This window comes from Melanerpes formicivorus, unplaced genomic scaffold (genome assembly GCF_026170545.1).
Source record: "Melanerpes formicivorus ecotype bairdi unplaced genomic scaffold, bMelFor1.0.p_v2 SCAF_6, whole genome shotgun sequence".
Taxonomy (NCBI): Eukaryota; Metazoa; Chordata; class Aves; order Piciformes; family Picidae; genus Melanerpes; species Melanerpes formicivorus.
In genome coordinates this window covers 17,414,578-17,439,042 of record NW_027142358.1, presented here as the reverse complement: position 1 = coordinate 17,439,042, position 24,465 = coordinate 17,414,578, and the positions used below count along the sequence as shown (strand labels likewise).

General features: G+C 40.6%; 1 protein-coding gene across 2 annotated transcripts in view; it reads right to left on the bottom strand.

Moving 5' to 3' along the window:
• LOC137441925 (L-threonine ammonia-lyase-like) overlaps window positions 1-14,251 on the bottom strand; it is a 36,806-nt gene extending 22,555 nt beyond the window's left edge. Inside the window, exons 1-5 of one of the 2 annotated variants that reach the window (XM_068139936.1) lie at window positions 13,965-14,251; window positions 9,125-9,151; window positions 5,642-5,984; window positions 1,577-1,693; window positions 545-786 (exon numbers count right to left, since the gene is read on the bottom strand). In XM_068139936.1, the coding sequence (XP_067996037.1) occupies window positions 545-786; window positions 1,577-1,693; window positions 5,642-5,984; window positions 9,125-9,151; window positions 13,965-14,098 (863 nt within the window). In that variant the 5' untranslated portion in view covers window positions 14,099-14,251. The remainder of the gene's footprint in view (window positions 1-544; window positions 787-1,576; window positions 1,694-5,641; window positions 5,985-9,124; window positions 9,152-13,964) is intronic. The other variant, XM_068139937.1, reaches the window with a different exon arrangement.
• Between the last annotated feature and the right edge of the window lie 10,214 nt (window positions 14,252-24,465).

The following is a 24,465-nucleotide window of genomic DNA, read 5'->3' as shown; positions in this document are numbered from 1 at the left end:
GCCGTCCTTAACTACTTTAAACATACATGTGAAGTAGCCTCTTAATAATACTTTTTTCGAGCCAGAGTCTCAGTTTTCTCACTTCCACCAGATAAAAGAAAATTGTGCAGCATTAACCTTGTCTTGCTCTACACCACGCGTCTGAATCCTTTGCATTACAGATTAGGTTTTGCACACTTAGAGAGACCAAAACCAAATGCCAGTCTTAATGCTTTCTGACAGGGTTCATAAAGACTTAACATATAACCATCTTCATACTAGCCTGTACAATTTCTAATCTGGATGCTTGCATAATTTGATGGAAAAGTGTGTATCATTTTGGTTTCCAGACCCAACTATTATAGATAGATTCATGATTTGTGCCTGGCAATATGCAACTGTTTGTAATCCAGGTGATGGGGATATTTTGATGATCTGTGATCAAGTTTTAATGAAACTAAATTGTTTCAAATTTTAATGAAACAAAATTGTTTGAAGATTTTTTTTTTCAGAGCTGTGCAAGTATCTAATATAATCTTTCTAACCAGCCTGGCTTTCCACTTACTCTTCGAGGTAGAGGTAACCATTCTCCTGTGCCAACCTTCTCGCATGGGTCTGGGAATCCTTAGCTGTGGTGCCATAGGATATAACCATGGCACCATACTCACGGCACATTTTCACTCTGGCAGGGGGTGTGCTGGTTGACATGATGACAAACACTGGAATGCGGAGCTCTGCAGCATGGTAAGCAACAGCCATGGAAAAATTACTGTCCGAAGCCACGATCACCCCCTTTCTTTGCTGATCCTAAAACACAGGTTGATAATTGCACATTATACAGCATCACAAAGTTGTCCTATATGATCCTGGATCATTCTAATGGTCTGACTTCCTTCCTTTCCTCTACTACGTGCACGTCTGATGTGATCTCAGGACTTACACACTGGACTACGACAGCAAGAAATTAGTCCTCGTTCCTGCACTGCTATGAGTTCCCTTCTTGTTCCATTGAAATTAGCTGTAAAATTCCAGCTCATCTGAGAAGAGCTGATATCTTGCCCCTCAGAGCTGACACCTGGTCCTCTTTCCCTGCCCTGTTTCATTCATGTTTCCCTTTAATAGAATTTATTCTTATTATTACAAAAGTAGAGAAATAACCGCTGTTTCTGGCCTGCTGTGTCATGCCAATTGGAATTATTATTGCTGCAGTGACTCAATAACCTCCTAAACCAAATTATAAACAAGCTACTCACGTAACAATGCTGAAATTAATTACAAAATCAATTGGTGATCTAGATTCTTCTCATCAGTCATTGTAACTAAATTTCATCATCACTTCAAGTTTGATGATTTGGACGTGTCAGAACGACAGTACTCATACAAACACCATCAAGTGCTTGCCACGGAAAAATGCTCACATTTCCATGTCGCGGTCTTTTCTTTTGAATACTTTAAGCATTTCACCATGTCTATGCTGTTCAGCACAATGGTTCAAAAGCTAAGAAATGCTGTGATTCCGTGGACATTACAGGTAAAGTTACATCTACCTCTACTGTTTTTTGTGAAGCAGAAATTAAACATTGACGTCTTGTTATACCTGTGGCAATGATGTCAGAAGGTAAAGTACCCCTCGTTCCTTTACAGATCCTGTGTACTGGAGGAACTCTTTCTTTAGGTAGATGTCCATTCCGTACTGCTTGGATAGCCTAGAATACTGGGGCATAGAGATTTTATTATAGACATGTTTATAAAATAAATTGAAAAAAATCTTCTACACCCCATATAAGCTCCCTGGTGAATCATGCATTCAACAGCTATATATGAGCTCTAAAAATTACATTTCATAATCTATTTCTTTAGAAATACATGACAGTGGATTGTTGCCTCCCAGATTCTTCTGGTTCATGGAAGTAATTTTCAAACTCACATTACTGAAGTAAGTACCCCATGTCACAACAAATTCTGAAAATAACACTGGTTTTGGTCTTTCTGTTCAAATACAGATGTTAAAACAAGTATTGTCAATTATTTCAAAACTCACTATACATTCTGATATTCTAGCACTTGCCAGAACTAAGAATATCCCAAAAATAAGGTTGGCTCCTAACAGATACAAAAGCAATTAGAAAATTCCACCTTGAGTCTGCCATGGTTTCTGCCACTGATTCACTATTGAAGGTCATATTTTTACTAAGGTCATATTTTCACAAATATGACCTTAGTAAAGACATTTATTTATTTGAAGAACAATGGAAATCTAAAAAGAGTTTCCCAGGACTGGAAGTGTAAGCAGCAGCTGTTTGAAAATACTTAGTGTCTGGAGCAGAAAGGTCCCTGAGCTGAGAGGAATCAGCAAGCATAGTACATGCAGTGATACAGTGTGCAAGCGTAGAATTTTTTCTAAATGGATTTTTTTAATGTAAAACCTTTACCAGTTTTTATAATACTACACTCACGGCATGCATATTAATTTGCTGTTACCATACTGTCTAAATCAAGAGTTTTAAACAAGATAGCTTCTGAAACAGAGCCTCTGTAAGCCTGTAGGCTCCAGTTCCCTAGGCTTACTCTAGGTGTCTCTATTTCGTAATTAGCTCTATTTACTTCACCGGCTGCCAAAGCAAATGAGGACCTGAGGATTTAGAGGATCAAGCCTTCATTTATCACAAGTCACAAAGAGAGATAAAAGACAGCATGTCAATATATTTTAAATATTTATGTCAAAAAGTGTCTGGTAGAGTCATGCATGTGGTGTGTAGAGCACATAGCCATACCTACTGACATTTTTGAGGCTGTGGGACTTTTAAATTGAATTTATAAAACATAAATATAACTGAAACAGATACTTGCTTTAAGGTATAAAATAAAACTAGATATTTCAGATTAATGTTTCAAGGCTTTTTACAAGCACATATTGAGTTTTTCACCCATAGGTGGAATCAGATTCTCTGTTTTGCTTTTGAACAGCCTGCAATAGGAGCTAGCACTTGCTGCTCCTTTGTAAATCTGGCTGCAGAACTGAGAGAATGGAAAGTGCTTAGTAAACTAATAGGATAATGGTTTCTATCCTAAACAGCCTAATCTATGGGGAATGCCTATGCAAAACAGAACAAGGACGCTAGACGAGAAACACTCCTTTACTTGTTCTTCACATGCAATACTAGTTTTAGCATTTTTGGTTTTGTAGAGACATGGATTCTAAAGTGAGCAATGAGAAAAAGGATCTAAGGAGATCGCTCCTGTGACTTTATAAAGTTGCTAAGTCTCATATATTTAGAAATATGTGCCATTAAGTCACTCTTTCCCACAGCAATGGTATAGTTCAGGTCATTATTAATTCTGATACTCAAGATTTTAAGTCTTAGGGTTATCCATTTGTTTCCTTTAACTTTGGGGTTTTGTTTTTTTTTTTCACACAGCCTAAATATAGCAGTTACTTCTAATAAAGGAAACATCAAGGCTATTTTCAGCTGTACTGACCAGATGCATGACCTTGTAAGAAGCATTGAACCAGCCTGTAAGCCTTCCCTTTTGTCACTCTAATCTTATCTAAGGACTACAGATACTGTGTCTAATGTAAGAGACCCAGCACAAGCCTCCATTTCTCATCCACAAAGCTAACACAAAGCAACATCTAACATTCCTTAAAGCTTCATATTACACAGATGCCTGCAGGAGCAAAAGGTGGGCTTGGTGGCACAGTAGTGCCTTTTCCTGCATTGGGATGTGTTGGCTGGCTAACTTTCAAACTGACAGCCATGCCTTGGGAGCAAGTAAATGGCTCAGGGGACAGGGCCAAGGTAGACTTTACTAGTTTTGCACTGTTGGTCAGACCTATTTGAGCTAAATATTAATGAAGTCACTCAATGACCCACACAGACAAGGCTCCCACAGTCTCATACTGGCAGACATACAGAGATAGCATCTTAAAACTGTTGGGCAGAGGTGCATGAAGGCATGACCCAGGCTATCAAAGGGTGCAGAGACAGCTGGTTCTGCTTTCCAAGTTAAGCCATGAAATCCTCATTCTCTCTGCCTGTAGACCTAGCTTTGTACATCAAGATTAAACCCACCTAATATATATGACCAGAGTTGCCAAACACACATGAGTGCAGTGCTCACGACCTGCAATATAAATGCACATCTTCTTTTCCTGGAACAGTCTCTCCAGAAAAGCAGAAGACTGACTATTCTGTCTAGCACACTGCCTGTCTTCTCAAGCATGACAGTCTGGGAGTTTTGGTGACAAAAAATGCAATGTGCAAAGTTTGGTGCACTTCCTCTGTTCACCCAGGCCCTGACACATTGACCACCTGCGCTGCACATGTGTTTGCTCACTCCCCCACCACCTTCCTAGGCCAGGAAACTTTTCCACTCTGAGAGGACATCCAAGTAGTACAGCTGGCAGGATGGTTTACTCCCAAGTCACTCAAAACAGGCATCCAGTACACCTTGCTGCACTGTACAAATTCTCTGTGCCACCTTGCAGCCCCAAATGGTCTTGTATCATGCCCTTTCTCATGAAGCATTCTTCTTCAGTAGCATGCTACAAAAACACAGGTGTCCTAATTTGGGGAATTCTAAGCTAAAAAAAAAATAAAAAAAAATCAACAAATGATTATGATGTTTCTGTATCAGCAATCATTATTTGGGAATCAGGAAAAATGCTGTGCCTTGCACACCAAATCACTTTGCTCCAGGGACTGTTAACCTCAAGCAGTGGCTCAGATATCCAAAGTCCCCTTTCCTTGAGCAGCCAGCCCAGAAAGAAAATCCACAGTCAGTTAGGCTAGCAATGTATCCTGGGTCAGCAACAGGGAGTGATTTGGGGCTAAGATGTTCTTTTCCCCTACTAGTAACCTCTGGCCTTCAGTGGGAACTCATAACGATTACAATACCATGACACATCTCGTGCTGATGACTACTGTCTAATCATCATTACAACAAACATCAACAGCTGTGACAAATGGGTGGACTGGCCACCCTCACCTACTCTGTATGTTTGATAAATAGCCATCATGAATAGCCCCCAACAGCAGAAATACACTACAGCATAAATAGCTTGTCATTGCACTTCTCTTGTGCTTTAGCAAAAGCTTGTACCTTTATGGGAGTGTCTCAATCATTTTCATACTCAATCTGAATGATAGGTGCATATGTTTGTGTATGGATATCTTAATGTCCTTGTTTATTTGAAGATGCATGTGACAGAACCATCTAGTTACAGAACATATCCAGCCTTGCCAGGCTGGCCAGGATAGTGAAGAAAATCTGTACCTTCAAAATCTTCAGATATGAGGGCTAGTTCCAAACCAGCCCCTCCCACAAGGCTGTTTACCAAAACACTGATAGTCCACCGTCTCCAACTCGTGTTTCTTGTAGCAAGACGTATCCACTAGGAGCATAATACCATAGTGCATTAAGTCTATGCCTAATGTGGTTTATCCTTTGTTTACAGGTCACTGCAATCTTTGAGGATTTAGGTTAGTGTAAACAGATAAGAAGAAAATTATTATTGACGGTTAACAACAACCAGTATAAACATGAGTCATCTCCCACAGATCTGTCTGCTGCAATGCGCACATACTTTTCATGCATTTCTGATCGGCTTTTATAAAGGAAATAAACATTAAGACAATGGAAAGCCATAAAGACTCCCTACCATGCATGGGGTTTTCTGAACACCACACTGGATTTTGAAAGCTGCTGCACTAATATCTTCAAATCGAATCAGCTTGTTACAGCTTGACAGGCTGGTCCTACTGCTTGACTGGGGGATGCGGGAAAGGGCATCCCTAAGTAACTCCTCATTACGGCTCACTATCTTCATTTCCCAGGTCTTCACATCTCCATTCAGGTAATCCTCCTCACCAAAATCTTTCAGTCTCTCAGGGTTGATAGAGGGTTGCTTCTGCCCAATAAGGCCATTTCTCATCAGCCCATCTTTACAGCAGTGAAGATCACAAAGTGCTGGGGTATCTTGTTTCTTTATTTTACTTTCATCCCTAAAAACAAATACAAGAAACTTGTTAGGAAAGGCTTGACATTTAACGTTTAAGAAGCATGCACGTCTCAGTTGCTCTTTGCAAGCCTCAAGCAGGCAGACTGAATTATTGTTAAGTTGCTTATCTTGTAGGTGGGTTGAAAGCTACTGTAACCAGCCAGCCTTTAGAAAAGTCTCAGATAACCTGGCATGCAGACAAACTGGAAAAATGTCTTACCCAAGAAAATAAGAAAGACATAAAATTGGTGCTGTCTGGGCAGCCAGACCTTTCTCAGCACTCAGTCTCAATCAGCAGTGATGCCTGTTCAATGCTTCCAGAGATTTTGAAATAACTGGAATTATATTTGCTGTATGCAACTCCCTGATTTCATAAAAAGGCAAATAGCTGCTGCAGAGCATTCCCTGATACTATTAATAACAGTAACAAATGTCATTAGATCATACACAAGGGGTCTGTTTCTCTTCTCTTGCATACTTACAGAGCATACTCTTGACAGCCAGTACTGCCTTGTGACGGGAAAGAAATTACTTTGATAAGGGATAACAATTATATCTTACTTCAGAGCTAAAGAACTAGGTCTCCTGATCTGTCAGTTAGCACTGCATAGATAAAAACATCTGTAAATAGGACAACACTGTGATGCCACACAAAACCTTCCCCAGTAAACTTCGGAGAGACAATACTCCTACAAATTTGTGAGTTTTCCCACCTTCAGCTGCCTTACTCTATGGTCCACAGTGTTCTACAAATTTACAAGGAAAAAAATATACTGTAGTGTAGGATTTTGCAGTCCTGGTAATAAATAAATGCAAAACTTCTGGGAATTCTTGGAATTTGGAAACCAATGTGGGGAAAAGGAGCATTAAGCAGACAGGTGACTTCGAAAAGAGCTGAAACCATCCCTGGTCTATGGCTATGATTACACAGAGAGCATAAGGCTCTTTACATGAAGGACTCAATATTTACTGCTTGGAAGAAAGGGTTTTCACAAAAAACTATGTGTTAAATTATGTCAGAGATTCCAGCATCATCTCCAATAAAACCTTTTAACACTTGCACAAAATAACTTCAGTTTAAGTTATGCAGTCATTCATCATCAGGGCTGGCTAGAGCAAATGTTGCCCTAGTTTTACAGCAGTGATCAGCACTGTATTATGCATTGCAATGACTTCCAAAAAGAATTTAAAAATATTTAGAAACAGCTGCTTTTTGAGCAATTGCCCTGCTTTCAGAAGTATCATCATCACCCATTTTCTCTGTGGGCCCAATAATCTGTGCCAGCAGCTCTGCTTCCTATTACACTTCCAATAGAGAATTTCACATAACAATATGGACAACATAAAAGGTTTTGTTCTTTGAATCAAGTCATATATCAGTAGTATCAATCTTTCTGTACATCCTCACATAGGAGGCAAAAAAGGACAATTTTTGTAGCAAAGTCTTCTCTTGACAAAATTAATGAGATAAAGATTTTCTTTTAAGATAAATAAATAATTTGCACATTCATAACCTTTTTACATTGAAACTTTTGATTTAAAATCTTTTCCTGATACTGTACCATAAAACTGATACACCCAAACAGGTGATATGCTGCCTTTGAAATAATTAGCTTATCAAATAACTCAATTCCATACTTTTCTCCTTTGGGATTAGAAAATTGGAAAGCATCATAAAGATGTTAACTCCCACTGTTAGTTTTCATGCATGTTAATTAGGTTCATGCACACTGTCTGTCTTCCCAAGAACTTCTTACTGCACAGGGGCTGCCTGCTCCAAAGAACATTTTCCAAATGACCATAGGCCATAACCACACTGAACAGAGAACATGTACATCTTATCTCTGAATATAGTATAAAAAAATGTTTAGCAAGCATTAGCAATGAATGATATTTCTTACACTGGCAATGGGTTAAAAAGATATATGCAGAGTGAAATACATATAGGTAGATAAATTTTATTTTTCTAGTGTTTTTTTTTTTGTTGTTGCTTGTTTGTTTTTAACTGGCTGACATTTGAGATTGAAAATAAAGTCACACTTTTTCCTTGCATCTGTGTCAGTCAGCTACAAAAAGTCCATTAAAAAATCACAGCCAAAGATGACCACAAAAGCTCCGTTAATGAATCTGGATTCTGCTAGGGGCAATGCTTCACCATACTACTGCCATCAGACATTTTTATCTGCAAATAGAAAGGCCAAAATTTTTAGCTTCAGTCTTGGATTTCCTTTTTTCAGCAGAACAAAGGATGGAAGTAAATAATTTTCTTAGTTCTTGATCTGCAGCAATGCTCTAATGAACAGTGAATATCTGCTCAGCACCATTATGGAGACAAGACCAAGGTTATTGGAAAATGATCACTGGGAAAAACCAAACCAACCCAAACTCAAACCCAAAACAAACCAAAACAAACCCAAACCTGAAAGTCAAACAGCTATAGAATACGTGCAGGCTTTTCAAGCTTGAGATAGGCTTAAAGTACACCCAAAACATCACAATCTCAACATTTAATGTGGAAGCTATCATCCGTTTGCTTCTGAAAGGTCAGCAGCTTTGTTATCAAAGGAATACCATGGTGCTATTGTATATGTATGTATTCTATATAGTTATTTCAGATTAATTTTTATTTTCCTTCTTTGTACATACTTTACATTAGCAAATGACATTTTCCCCTATTAAACTTGAGAGCTTTCAAACTTCCAAGGTAAACAGTAGGTTGAGGTTTGATAATCCATCACAAACAGGCAACTAATAACCCTATTGGATTATTGTCTGTTGGGAATTCCTTTTGCAGGAACAGTCAAAGCAGGCAGCCAAGCATGCAAGTGCTCACAGAAAGACAGCACGTTACTTCCCATGCACAGTAACAAAGCATGGCCTCTGTTGTAGCAATCATGACCACCAGATGAAAATCTGAGCCAATATAAATACAAACCCCAGCATTGTAAAACACTGCTCCCTTCAAACGCACCATTCTTCCTTTTTTGGAGCTTGTTTCAGAAAGTTTTAAGAAAATGTCTGTTTATTTCCATCCTTAACACAAATATCCAGCTGGCAAGCTTTGTTACGTAGTTATAAATGACCACATTTTACCTTTAAAGTGATTAGTCAAAGCAAACATGGAAACACAGTTTATAAACCTACTTTTTCAAGAGCAGCTGCTCAGCATAACTGGAAAAAAAAAATAGAAAGAAAAGAAAAGATCCATATGCAGACATTTTATGAATAATTAAGGATCTGGAAAAAATATCTTTTATTTAAGCAGATATCTGTACACAGTTTGAAGTCTTAAAGCCTGTGCAAAGAGATTGTGTGCTGAAATATAGAGAAGGGCAACAAGGCTGGTGAGAGGCCTTGAACACAAGCCCTATGAGGAGAGGCTGAGGGAGCTGGGATTGTTTAGCCTGGAGAAGAGGAGGCTCAGGGGTGACCTCACTGCCCTCTACAAATACCTGAAAGGTGGTTGTAGCCAGGAAGGGGTTGGTCTCTTCTCCCAGGCAACCAGCACCAGAACAAGGGGACACAGTCTCAAGCTGTGCCAGGGGAGGTTCTTCACCAAGCGAGTTGTTCGTCATTAGAATGGGCTGCCCAGGGAGGTGGTGGAGTCGCTGTCCCTGGAGGCGTTCAAGAGGAGATTGGACATGGCACTTGGTGCCATGGTCTAGTCATAAAGTCTGTGTTCATAGGTTGGACTCAATGATCCTCGAGGTCTCTTCCAACCTTAGTTATACTGTGATACTATACTGTGAAATGTACCCTTAGAATGATAAAAAACAACAACACAGAATGAAAAAAAAATTCTGTTTCCAGGGTTTTTTGTTTTTTTAATATATTGATAAATTTCATCAATTAAGCAGCACTGGGAAAAACAAGTTTAAAAATACACTAATAATACACCAAGTAATTAATAAAACAAATAAAAATAATTTGGGGAAGATAAACTACAGTAGTAGCACATACAACACCGGAATACTACTACTGTTACCTTTGTGACAGGGAGAAAGAAATGCCCATGCAGTGCTCTTGCGATCATGGGACAATTACATGTCTCCATCAGATGAAGCATGTGCTGGTTGGATTTCTCAGGATCCATGTGGCAATAGAATAAAGATTAAACTGATATACCAAATTCTCATCAGCTTCTAAAACTGAAGGAGCAAAAAAGTCTACAAAGTCATGGATATCCCAGACAGAGTCAACTGGGAAGAATTAGTCACTGCTCCGCACAGGGGACTAACAATGAAAGTAGAAAATTCAGGTAAAAAAATGGAACATTTTTCTTACAAAAACAATTAACTTGAAGAACTCATTGCCAAAGGATAATATGAAAGGCAATAGTATAATTGGATTCCTAGAAATTTGTGCAAATGTGTGAAGATAGGTCTAATAGAGCCTGATAAACACATTGTTCAAGATGCAATCTGTGATTCAGGAAGCTCCTAAGCACTTAGGTGTCAGACTCCATTAAAGCATATGAGAGACAGCATCTTACATGGTTTTTGTTTTTCTCCAAATTCCTGTTACTGGGCACCACCACTGAGAAGACACAGAAGTAGACAGGACTTTGTTCTTTCCCAGTGTTGCCATTTTGATTTGCGGACATATCCAGTGTCAGATTTTGGTCCATTTGGTGGCTTTTACACCTCTTTAAAAATGAGTCACAACAATGCATTTTGAGGCAGAAATGAAGCTGGAATTATGGACATACCTTCCAATATTACTGGGCTGTTTCATAAATAAAAATTCAAGTGACACAAAAGGAAACAAAGACTTTTTTGGTGTAAGAGTGAAAGCTCAGGATTTCTTTTTCATTTCCACAGCAGGTTTTATCACTGTATTTACAGTGATGCACACTCATAAGGAAGAAGGACCAACAGTTTAGTGTAAGTTCCACATTGTATTTTAGAATCCTTAAAGGTTTATGCCATGACAAGAATTTCAAACTCCAATGCCTAACTTGGGCTGATCAGTGGTACAATGCAAACTGGATAGAGCTAGAACACTACTTCAAGCCACCTCAGTGAATCAGGGCTAGACCCTCATTAACTCAGCAACACATGTGTATATGGATGGTTTTTTGTTCCTTTTTAATGTGTCACCCTTTTAGCCCATATCTGGGGCCAAACTACAGCCATTACACTGCAACCCAATGACCCCTCCCCAGCCAGGAAGGGGAATGGGGAAAAGCACAGGAGACACATTGCCTGAAATGAAAATGGATTTAATGAAATAGCACAGTATCAGTACTAATGCAATATAAAGTGTACAAAGTTATACACAGCCCCATGAAAGTACAGAAGTGAGCTCCTCCAGGAATAGGGAAAGATGGAAGAGGAGAAGCAGGAAGAGGCCTCATCCTTAGCAAACTTCCTCCTTTGTACTGAACATGACATTTAGGGTCTGGGATACACCTGTGAGCCAACTCAGGTCAAGTGCCCTGGCTGACTTGGAACTGCTCATGGCCTACAGGCCATGACTGGCCTAGGATTTTGTCCTAGCAAAGCCAGAACAATGTTTTGGGGGTAGGGGGTTCTTAAGCTTGTGTCTATGCTCCCATCTTCTTCAGGCTTCCTAAACACCTTCCTGGAGCACACTAAGAAGCAGACATTGGTAAAGTTTTAGACATACCAGCCATACGCTTTCTAGATAAATGGGCTCAGATCTTATACCTACAAGTTGAGGATACTTATTACAGCAAAAGGTGATCCCTCTAAAGTCACATCACTTATTTTCTAAGAGTCCTAGGCAGAGATGGATCATGTACTGCAGACATGAGGTGGAGGAAAGAGACTTGCTGTAGGTCTGTTCAGCTTATGACTGAGATGTCACTAGGGCTGGGATCTCCTCTCAAAGGAGTGAGAAAGAAGTAATCCCAGGATATGACAGAGAGGGCCCTTTCCCTCATCCAAATCTCTCTTTTATCCAGAATCTTCCCAGTTCCATTAATCCTTCTTATTCCATGTCCCCGGCCTCATTTCCCCTGACCCTTCTGAATACCTGAGCCTCCCCCCACCCTTCTGACACCTTCCCTCTTTGTTCCATTCCCCTTCCCCAAAATGCCCTAAATGCCCTGTTCTATCCCAATTCCTTTTTGCAGTATAAATCCCTGTGAGCTCATCAACTTCTCAAAAACTCTACTGACCCCATCCAATGCTCTTCTCTATTTTCCTCTCCACAAACACACCCAAATTCCTACAAGCATCTCAGCAGCGTGTTTAAGTGTGTCTTTATGAAGGAGAAATGAGAGAAAAATGCAGAGTTAGTGAAATACAAGGAAGCATCATAATAGATGTTGTCTTCACTGCTAGCAATTCTAGGTTACTACACCAAATAGTGCCCAAGTATCCTTTGCAGGACTACAGGGTGACAAGTAAACTCCCCCAGGCATGGGGAAGGAGCATGACAGATCTCTCTTTGACAATGCATCTTCCCCTAAACAGAAATTCAGTGAATATTAGCTCAACTTTATTGATAGAAACTGGGGCACAGACAGATCGAGTAACTTGCCTAAGACTCCCACAGGAAGTTCATAGCAGGGCTACTTATCAAAGTGTCTTAAAGGCAAAGAGATCAGGGCTTAGTTACTAACCTGCATGACAGATGTTAGGGTATGTATGCACTGTAAGCATACATAGGTGCATAATAACCAAGCCATGGGATTGAGCAGGCATATATAACCCTGTTCACCATATACAGGTCTGACAAAACCATGCGATGATATGCCAACCATAAATCCAAAGAAAGCTCAGGCAGGGAACAACCAAGCTGCTTTATCACTTCTGATAAAATATCTCCTTACTTTCAGTAAGTCAGATTTACCAGAGCTTGAGCCTAGTGCTATATCTGCCTTCATCTGTGGTCATAATCTGTTGCCAGTCTTTTGTACACATGACAGAAATGTCACCACTTACTGCTGGCAATGACAGCTGAGTGTCAGATGCTAAACAGATAACATGACAAAAAGTAATCTGGAAGCAAGAACTCAGAAGGTGATCCTTCTTGGTTACCTCTGCTTCAACACCTTCCAAGTGCCCTTCAGATGCATTCCTCAAAACAGTTCTTACAGGACGTTCACAACTGTGAATGTCAAATTATCACTAACAGACATAAAACTCTCCAACTAATTAAAGTTTTTTCCTCAGTAAGTTAAATGTATTCTGAGTTGAGAAGGTCTCTGGTGATTAATGAATCTCCATACTTGACCTGAAACAGAATGAATAGCATGACCCAAACTAGAAGAGTGGTTCTGCAATGAAAGGATTGTGTTAAGGTTCTCAGCTCACTGCAGAACACACCACATCATGTGTGTGACTTTGGGCAAGCCATTTTTTCCATTTGGAAGTGAAACCTTGTCTTCCTCTTTGGTGTTTCATGGAATTTTATTAAGAGCATTAAGTTCATTGAAACAATTCATGTTTTAAATATTACCATCATCTGTGGCTATTGGCATGATAGAAGAATGAGGACTGTCCCTTGATTATACAACACCTGGTAACACCAAGCTGTGATATTGCTAGCAGCATCCAGATAATAAATATGGGGAAGAAAGTAACTATGGAAAAGGTTAAATGTGAAGCTATGAAAACACAACCATGCCATATGGGTGCAACCCCCTGCAGCTGGTGCTAGACAAGGGCACTAGACATATCCTAAATTCCATCTGCACCATTCAAGTCTAAATTCAGGAATTCAAGAAGACCATAAGTACCATAACAAAGACAACCACAGAGCACTTGTAATAACAGGATCTGATCCAGGCTATTCCAAGATAAATTTTCAGCAGTACTTCAGCCTGTCTAGGGCTATTTCTAATACCATACTCATGAAGAAATAAAAAAGCTGAACTCCACAGGCTTAAAGTATTCAGATCTCCACTGCTTCTAGAGTAACTCATACTCACAGAACCCTAGGAGATATTGGAGAATTACAAACAACATTCCTCTTTTATTTGAAGAAAATAAGGAAAGGAAAAAGAAAGCATTACCTATACAGCACAGCGACTAAATAAACAACGAGGTGAAGCAAAACTCCAACTACGACACCGTAAGGAGGCAGGAAGGGTCCAGGGGTTGTCATGTCCATAGGCCTGGCCTTGGGTGGACCCCAAAGGCTGACCATGACCCCTGAGGGGGAGAAAGGAGAGCTATAGCTCTAAGTCAGACAGCAATATGCTCCAACCTTTGCCAGAAAGGATCGTAGTCTTCATCTTCCCTGGAGCGGTCCCTGGGACTTCTGTTTTTTAACACTCTGGAGTAGAGAAACTGTGCTGCAAAATTCATTTTAATTCCTGGGGTAAAGTGAAGGTGGAAGACTGCAGGCAGGACACCCACTTGCCTGTGAAAAATGCCAGCCCTGCAATGTCTGGATGGGAAATTGTGGGTGATGCGCTGTATACAGCTCTCCAGAGCTGGCTGGGGGAGGGAAGTGCCTTTCAGAGAGATGTCTGCTGCTATTTAAAGAGATTATTTCAGAGGCCAACCTGTCCTTGTCAATTTGAGTCAAGGCCTGGATTATGCTTGGGTGACACTCTGTTAGCTGGGCACTCGAAGCTTTAGTTACATGCTGCTTAGCTGTGGTTCATGATCTAGGCCTGCTATAGGGCCTGCAGTGGAATGGCATGAACTTAGGTAGGCAGTCAGCAAGAAAGAGATGCCTGTTAAGTGGAGGTTGAGTCATCTGCAGTGATCCTTTCAGGCACCACCTGGGGACATAGATCTTTGTGACTGATTATATTGTTTGGACCTTCTCTTGGCACAAGTCCTTGTAGCAGAAAATCAGAGATATCCAGATCATACAGACAGAAAAGATCATCTAGGGAACAGGAAGCCATAGATACTAAAATCCCTGAACATCTGAATCTGTTCCTCATTGCCCTGAGAGCCCACTAGCAAAAGCCACATTTCCAAGGTGCAGGATGACTGTGCAGTGGGGATAGGAGTAGGAGATCTTTCTGTAGTCCCCCTCTGGAATACAGCCCTGATGGAATGCAGGCTCCAGGTTGGTCAGAGTGTCCCTTTCCAGGTATTTGTGGTCCCTTAGCACCCTTCAGTTTCTGCTGCCAGCATACAAAATCTTAACCACTAATACAGAGGAGAGACATACTGTAAAATCTAACTCAAACTGTGACTTAACCCTCCCAACAGTGTACTGTGAAAAATATATAAGGAAATAAATTATCAGATAGTCTTCTGGGATCTCTAGGAAACTCTGAGCTGTCTTGATGGAGCCTTTCCTACTCTGGCATGGCAGACAAGTCCCCTGACTTCATCCAGAAGAAGCTCCAGATTCATCGTTTTTCCTGTCTTGCCCACTCAAAACCCCAGAGGCTGTGCAGGTGGTGCCAGCTTTCTGCAGGTTTCATTTACATCTTTCATAGTGCCACCACCCAAGGTTTGGTTTGTGTTTGTGGAAGGAAATAATCATTTATATCTGCACTGCTTTAGGCATAGTTAACTGCGATCTCAGTAAAACCAGGCTCTATCAGGGATACTGCATACATCTGAAATGCCATTCTTGAGAAGTGTTTTTATTTACAGTATTATTGTCTTGTACTTAGATAATTTTGAGTCTAAAATACCTCAACACTCTAATCAAGGAACAGAATTGGAATTCAGTGCTCATGTGCCAGTGTGTAGGACTAAGGATTAAATTAATGGAAAGAAATGAAAAATCCAAGTCTCAGAATAAGTTTTATGCTCACTAGGTTGTATATGCCTGCCTGTCTTCTCCAGTCCCTGCAACAAAAGCCACTAAAAGTTAGCATAATGTGGAAAGTAATAGCTGCTTCTTTTCACAGAAAACCTTCTGAAAAATAAAATAGGACCACTTTGACATGAAAATGGAAAACAGTGCTTCATTCATTTGCAACCAGAGAAAATTCAGTTTGGATAACATTGGGAGAAATAGCTACTACCACTGTGAATAAAGAATCCATTGAACTAGAGTCTTGAAGAGGTTTTGAAGAATTTGCCAAAGTTTCTCCCCACACTAAATAAAACTAATAATATTTCCAACCTCAGTGAGAACAGCATGGGTGGGAAGTGATAGTCTATCCAAAGCAGAGAATTCTTTGCTGAATTTGATCAGTTGCAGAAGGAAAGAGGGTGGAGACAGTCTGCAGTTAAGCCAAGAAAAACAATAGAAGCTATTCAGAGAGCAGCAACAGAGAAAACCAAACTGATCATTTAGGATTATGCAATGTATTGGTGCAAATGTGGTGGTAAACCACTATAATAATCAGCATGGATAAATAACTATAGACAATTCAAAAAGAACTGTGAATTTAAGTAAACGAGAGAGAAAGAAGGAATAGCTATCAAAAAGTTTCAATGCTCCTTCTAATTCAGCATACTAATTTCACTTCCATCTCATTTTCTAAGTAAATCATTATTTATAAAGCAGGCCAGAGTTTCAGCCCTCTCTATTTCTATGTCAGAGAGCAGCTAACCCACAGCAGTGAAATGTCATGATCCTGTTTGTTATTTTTAGGGAGCTGAGAGACTCATAAGGTAGGTTGAAATCAACAACTCTAGCTTCCTCAAGCTATGTTTTGTAGTAGCTGAGAGAAAGGACATCAATTCAAAGAACATATCTGCTGGCACCAGAGCCTAGAAGGAAGCCTGAGAGTAAGTGCTTTTTGTAAACTGTGCAGGGCAGACTGTATTCGGTAAATATTTTGAAGAAAGGATGAGATGTTTCTCAAGACAAAAAGCAAAATTTTACATTAGAGATCCCAAAATTATCACCCCAGAATATTATTCATACCTATCAGAGGTAAGATTCTGAACCAATACATTTCAATAGCTGAGCAAAAACTGGGAACTCCAGCACAGATCTTGTGTTTTGCTGGCACAAAACCAAACAAACATGCTCTCTACCATTGAGACTAAATAACTGATAAGAGTAAGCAAAACATTTTGTGTTGCTATATGGGATATTTAGCTCAGCTGCACTAAAAAATATTTGATGATGTCTTCCATACCAGAACTATTCTATGGTTCTATATTCTTCTTACCTCAATTTCCAATTGTAGAATAGCACTTTTAATACATGCAGAGGTGGTAAATTCACGATGCAGTTTCAAATTGACAAAGATCTTATCTAGATACCTTTGAATACTGTGTGATATCCTATGTTATCACTGACTCGAGGCTTTCTGATCTTTTGGGTCTAAAGCATTAGTCACGAGGCTGCATTCATATTAAAGGAAATAGGCACTGGCAGAAGCCCATACTGTAAATCCCTGTAGAGCTGTATTAGCTTGCCTGTGCAGAGCACAGCAACTGTGATCAACAGCTTCACCTTCCGCTATTTCAGAGAGCATTGGAACATCACAGTGGCACTCTATAATCTCAAATTACTGCTATAATCATTATCTTTTCACTAACGAAAATCACCAAGCATTCAAATGAAAAGCAGATGTGAGCCGAAACACAGAGAGGTTTTTACAGACTTACTGAAACAGACTCTGATTTGCTGCAGTCTATAGATTAACTACTACATGATGCTTTCAGAAACTCAAAAAGCTTCTAAAAGATGCTGAAGACATCACTGCTTAGATATCCAACAGCAGTAATGAACAGATGACAGTTTCTGCTGAAATATATAATGCTTTGCTGGCATGCCATATATCGGCTCCTGTCAGCGTTGGTATTTATGTGAATTCCTCTGCCTCCCCCTCAGCCTAAGCAAGCTCAAGGTCAAGTACGTAACAGTTTGGGGTCTATTACTTTGACTTAGATATCATTGATCTAAATCCTCTTCCCTTGTCTCCTGCTGAGTCTAATTTAAACATTGAACTCTCAGTTGCAGTTCATGCTGTGCTGGAGATCAGCTCACCTGGGCTGTACCCAGCCTGGCCCATTAGGTTTGCTGAATGCCACTGTGGGCAGAGGAAAACGAAGAAGTTGCCTGAGCCAAAGGCAAAGGATGGGAGATGTACTGGCTCCTGGGGTAACCTGGTGGCCCTTCAGACAGAAATAGATCACTTCATCAATCATCCATGAAGCAGCTCCCTGCCTGCCAGGCGATGTTTATCCACCTCAGCCAGCACCTCCTCCCCTGCCCTTCTGCTGGGCTACACTCCTGCCTACCTTGCCTCATGTCTTCCCAGTCCTACACCCTCCTTTCAGTGACTCCATCAAGGCTGTACAGTCAAGTACCTCTCAGTTTTTCTTTCCTGGTTTCAGTATCTAATACCAGCAGAATACTTTTTGTACCCTGTAATTTATTCTTCTAAATTCAAACCACAGGCTCTCTAATTCACTTTCTTAATGATAATTTAAAGAAAACAGATTACCTCAGAACTGTCTACAGTGTCCTGATGAGTCACATGATTTTTCTGTCCTCACTTCTGTTGCTTCTCTTTCCTTGCACACATGCAGTCAGCCCTCCATTCCCCTTCTATGTTTTTTATCCTCTAATCTTCTAGTTCATCTTTTCTCAATGCTATTAGAAAAGATCTGAGATAGTTACCACTGCGAAACAGAAAATTATCACTTCATTTTTGTGCAGATGATTAAAAGTATCCAAGAAGGAAAAAACAGAAAGCACTTACAGAAACCACCCCCCCCACACAAAATGACATAGATAAAACACCTGAATTAAGAAATAACATTTTTGTTATTCTTATAATGGTTTCCAGGTTTCCAGGGGTGGGTGTGAATTAAATCATAGTTGGGACAGATTATGTATTATATATTATATTATAGATTGTATATAATGTTTTATTATATCTGAAAAGAGTATTGTAACAGATAACATACTTGGAGCCAACTGGTCTCTTAAACCAAGGTAGGATGTTCTAAAATCTGACATTAGAAACAGTGTCTACACTATCCTGATTTCCTGCAAGGACTTGTTTCAGGTGGTAATTCTTTGTCTTGTTTCACGCATAACACCTACTAGAATATCCACAAAGATACAGCAAACAAATAGCAGGTGTAGCCACCATCAGCCTCCATGCCAAACACATATGGAACTGATCAGTCCTCAAGGATCTCATTAGAAAAAAATTCAGAATACAGGGTGGAGGACAAGAATCCAGAATCCACATCCGTTTTCTAACAATGTGAATTAATGCTTTGCCTCTGAAGCTCATGGTGGATGCTAATTTGTTAATCTATTAATATGATCATACTCTCATGAGTATTTTCATGCCTTAGATCAACTTTTAATAGTAATTTTTTTATAGGCACTTCTCTTTCCATTCATTATACAATTTCCCTATGACAACTACCACACATTCTCCTATTAAATAGTGGCATTATGAAAATATTTAAGTTGTTTTAATGCAGTTTTGCAGCTGGAATTAAAGAGGTGAGAAGCCAGCACCATACAGTAATACCTACCCATGCTCTAGAGAAATCTTGTTGGTCAGGATCCATCACATGATTAACTACACTGACAGCAGGATGAAAAAATTCATTCACATTCTTGTTCAGTCTCTGCCTAGAAGCATGTGGCAAAAGCATGCTTGAAGAAAAAATGCAGCTAAATAAGTGATGGATCTGTAAAAAGAGAGGAATTACTGCCACCCTGTTATATGTTCTATTTACTCTAACACATGTATTTTAAAATGAGTCTTAACCTGGGCTTATTACTGCGTTGGCTGTAAAATAATACATGTACTGTGAATTTTCAGAGGAACAACAGTGGAGTGATTATCTTGGCTTGTCTCTCTGGCAAGTCATTCTTTTCCTTGCATCCATCTGTGACCTTGTGGTAATTAAGAGGGAAGAGGAATAAGCTGACTAGTAATGAGAAATAAGATTTACTTCCAGCTGTTCTGTTAGATACCTCCACTTTATAAAGTAAATATCTATATTCAAAGGCTTCATATACATGGCTGGTGCATTGCCTAATGGAGAAAAGTCCACACATGTTAAGTAATACAGACCTCTGCTTTGCTGCTGCTTGTCACGACTCATGTTCAGCAAGGTCATATTCGACAGGTGAATAGCTTCTCAGATCTTAGCTGGTCCTTCACAGAATGAAAATGCTGGTCCAGTTTCAAGCAATTATCTTATTCAATTGGAGTGGTTCACAGTATCAATCTGCTAAAGACACTAGCTGAGTAATTCTAATTTGAGAATAATCAGGTACTTCTCCTATGAGTATTATTTTATAGAATATTGTCTGCCATGGACTCACAAATGTGTTTCACATTTTTATGTGACTCAAATGGGTGGATGTAAAGTTACAACAGCAAAGGGATGCAGCCTTCTGTAATGGGAAATATAACACACGCTATCATCACCATGTGTGCAATAACAAGACTTGGGAGTCAAAAGTCCATTGCTGAGTGACTAACTTAACTGGGAATATAGTTGATTCATCTTTGCAAGGACAGTTTTCCTTTCTCTAAGCTGGGCAGGTACACTGCATACCATATTTCATAGGTGTTTCTGAGGCATGGGCAGGCTTCATAAAATGCATGAAATCTGTCAAATGAAAGGATCTAACAACTGGTTAAAAATACAAAACAAACAACATTATTCACTAATATTCCATGTGATCCACCTTTTTCTTCAGCTTTCTGATTCCGTTTCCTTGCAGATGATTGCTTAGGAAGCTGAAGCCACAGATACAAAACAGCCTGAAGCCATCAGATGCTTACCTAATGCTGGCAAACAGAATCCAGCCTAGCGTGTTGGCACGCAGATGACACAAGAGAGTCAATTCCTGTAGCTGACTCACTGTTGGCTTTAGGCGTAGTACAGAATGTATTGTTTTGCAGAAGGCTGGATCAGAGCTGTCTGCTCCATGACACATCTGCTTGTTAATTTCTTCAGGGAGGCTACAATTAGAAACAGAGACAATTTTGACAGTATCAACTTTATTTTATATATATGTATGTATGTATGTATGTATCACTGATTATGCTTTTTTGGCAAGAGCAGAACTTCACACAGTATCACAGTATAACTAAGGTTGGAAAGGACCTCGAGGATCATCAAGGCCAACCTATCAACACAGACCCCATGACTAGACCATGGCACCAAGTGCCACGTCCAATCTCCTCTTGAACACCTCCAGGGTCGATGACTCAACCACCTCCCTGGGCAACCCGTTCCAATGACGAATGACTCACTCGGTGAAGAACTTCCTCCTCACCTCGAGTCTAAACCTCCCCTGGCACAGCTTGAGACTGTGTCCCCTTGTTCTGGTGCTGGTTGCCTGGGAGAAGAGGCCAACCCCTTCCCAGCTACAACCACCCCTCAGGTAGTTGTAGAGGGCAATGAGCTCACCCCTGAGCCTCCTTTTCTCCAGGCTAAACAATCCCAGCTCTCTCAGCCTCTCCTCATAGGGCTTGTGCTCAAGGCCTCTCACCAGCCTTGTTGCCCTTCTCTGGACACGTCCAAGTGTTTCAATGTCCTTCTTAAACTGAGGGGCCCAGAACTGGACACAGTACTCAAGGTGCGGCCTAACCAAAGCAGAGTACAGGGGCACAATGACCTCCCTGCTCCTGCTGGCCACACTATTCCTAATGCAGGCCAGGATGCCATTGGCCCTCCTGGCCACCTGGGCACACTGTTGGCTCATATTCAGGTGGCTGTCGATCAGCAGACCCAGGTCCCTCTCTGTTTGGGAGCTCTTCAGCCACTCCGACCCCAGAACACCTCCAGGGATGGGGACTCCACCACCTCCCTGGGCAGCACATTCCAATGGCCAACAACTCTCTCTGGGAAGAACTTTCTCCTCCCCTCCAGCCTAAACCTCCCCTGGCACAGCTTGAGACTGTGTCTTCTTGTTCTGATGCTGCTTGCCTGGGAGAAGAGACCAATCCCCACCTGGCTACAGTCTCCCTTCAGGGAGTTGGAGACAGCAATAAGGTCTCCCCTGAGCCTCTTGCTCTCCAGGCTAAGCAACCCCAGCTCCCTCAGCCTCTCCCCACAGGGCTGTGCTCCAGACCCCTCCCTAGCCTTGTTTCCCCTCTCCAGACACCTTCCAGCAACTCAACATCTTCCCTAAACTGAGGGGCCCAGAGCTGGACACAGTTCCTCACAACGAGGGTGGTGAGAGACAGAAACAGGTTGCCCAAGGATGTCTGAGGTCACATCCCTGAAGACATTCAAGATCAGACTTGATCTAGTTGGAGCTGCCCCTGCTGGCTGCAGTGGGGTTGGACAAGGTGACTTTTGAGAGTCCCTTTCAACCTGATGCAATTTGTGGATCACTTAATTCCAAGCCCCCTGCCTCCATGGGCAGGGACACCTTCCACTAGGCCAGGTTGCTCAAGGCCTCCATTAGCCCCAGCCTAGTTCTCATGAGGTGAAGTTAGCCATGCTTAAGATCCAGCACTTCTGTGGCAGATCTGATCTACAGACATTGACTGCAGCAAGACCTCTTCCAAAAGGAACTTCCATATTGTTAAAGCACATTTTAAATGTATATAGCAAGTGAAAATACAGCTTACACTGCATCATAAAAGGAAGGGCTTCATCTACCTTGTTATAAGAAGGACATTGAGGTGCTGGAGCAGGTCTAGAGACTTTTTGATGTTCCTTGCAAATCAAGATAATCAACACTAGTACAAGCTGATATATAACAGACTGGAGAGGAGATTGCACTGGCACAAAATCTGAAGTTATTCACATACTGAAGGCTGTCACCCACGAGACCTGTAACACAAACTGAAGTTGCCTCATGAACAAGAGAAACATGGAAACTCATTGGGGGCTGTCAGGGATATGGTACAAAGAGTCACTAGTATAAAAAAACTTTAAATGGCAATGCCTACTTCATGCTGGTGAAATCATCACTTACCAAACAGAGGTACTGATGGCAGAGCAAGCTTCTGCTTTTCTTAGAAGTAGCCCACAATCTGCAGAGCTGCTGTGGTGGGAACAAATCTCTTCTGGTAAAATTCTGCTTCCACGCCTATTCAATTGTTGTTTCAACCCAGCAGCCAGAAACTGAATAAATTAAGAGAGGGAAAGTAAATGGCCTTTTCTAAAAGGATCGTGAGCCAAGCCTCATTTTACATAAAGTGTTCAACAGTCTTCATGTAGAAAGAACTTCCGGTCATGAGCACCTAGCAGATACTGTGTTTGTTCTGAGAGCCCAATGAATCTCCATGGTTCCTAATGGACAAAAATCTCCCAGGGACTGGTAGGTAGAACACATGAACTTTGCATCGATTTCATCATCTAGCAATGGTAAATCCAGGATAGAGATTATTATCTTTCATTTCCTTCTCTTCAGTGTACAGTGCTTTCCTCTCCCTACAAGGATGGGATCTCTACCATATTTTTTTCCCCTGAAATAATGTCCACTGAATTTTCTCTTTCACTAGAAAGTCCCAAGGGACTGCAGTACAGCACACTCCATTTTTTTCCAAGTATGCTCAGCTATATCCTCTGTCAACCCATACTGCAATATTTTATGCCCAGTAAGTATGAACTTTTTCACATGTCACATATGTCCTCTTCCAATGCATGCCCTTAGTTCATTATTTTCTCACTGTGGGACCACAGTGCACTTGCTTATTGCTTTTGCCAAGCATTTGACTAGTCCAAGAAAGAGACACAGCCAGACTGTACAAAAAAAGCAACAAAAAAAAAAAACACCAAACAAAAAAGCCCAAAACCCCAACCCACTCCCAAAATAGACTTAATCTTTATGTTTGCTCTTGCTTCCACCAGACTGCCTGCTGGCAAAAACTCACATCCCAGCTCATTGGTATGCTTTTTTTGGCTGCTGAGATCTTGGGAACATCTCAACAGCTGGAGTTTGTGCAAACCTTTATGCATATGATCTCATTATATTCTCACATATAGACAATTCCAAGATGAACGTGAAGAATGCTTTCTCTGATGGTAATCGGTTACTAACTTTTCAGAAGACAAGTAGGTTTGTATCATATTCTTTCTGCTGCTCTCAAATCTCATGTGAAAAATTTACTTTGCAATTTAATGATTTCTGTCACATACCCTGGACATTTTCCACTTCACGTTGCTAGCTAAGTTGTCTTCATCTGTAGCTTCATTCTGAGTATTTATAAATAACAGAAGTGATTTCAGGTAATTAACCAAGATCATAAAAATTCTCAGAACAAGTAGTCCTACTGAAAACCAGAATCACACTTAGCAGAAGTATTCTTTTTGTCTCCATTTACTTTCAGTGGAGAAAACTCCTCTCTCATTGCAGGAACAACTCCTAGAGTATGATACTAAAGCAAACCCTCACTATTTTGATTAGTTCTCCATGGCTATCAGACCAGCATCTTGCTATGGTCAAACACAACACAACACATAAAAATAAGAAGCACGTGCCTTCAAGGGACTGAACTGTTCCAGGAGTCTGAGTGCAATTCAGGAGGAACCTTGATGAAATGTGCTGAAAAGGGCATGAGTGACTTCAGCAGAGGTGGTCTGGAATGGAAATGATGTCATTTTTCAGTGTGTCAAAGGGAAAACTGATTCAATGAGTGCTCTTTGCTTTTATTAGCATGGTCTAGATGATGGCAGAAAGCATGCAGAAAA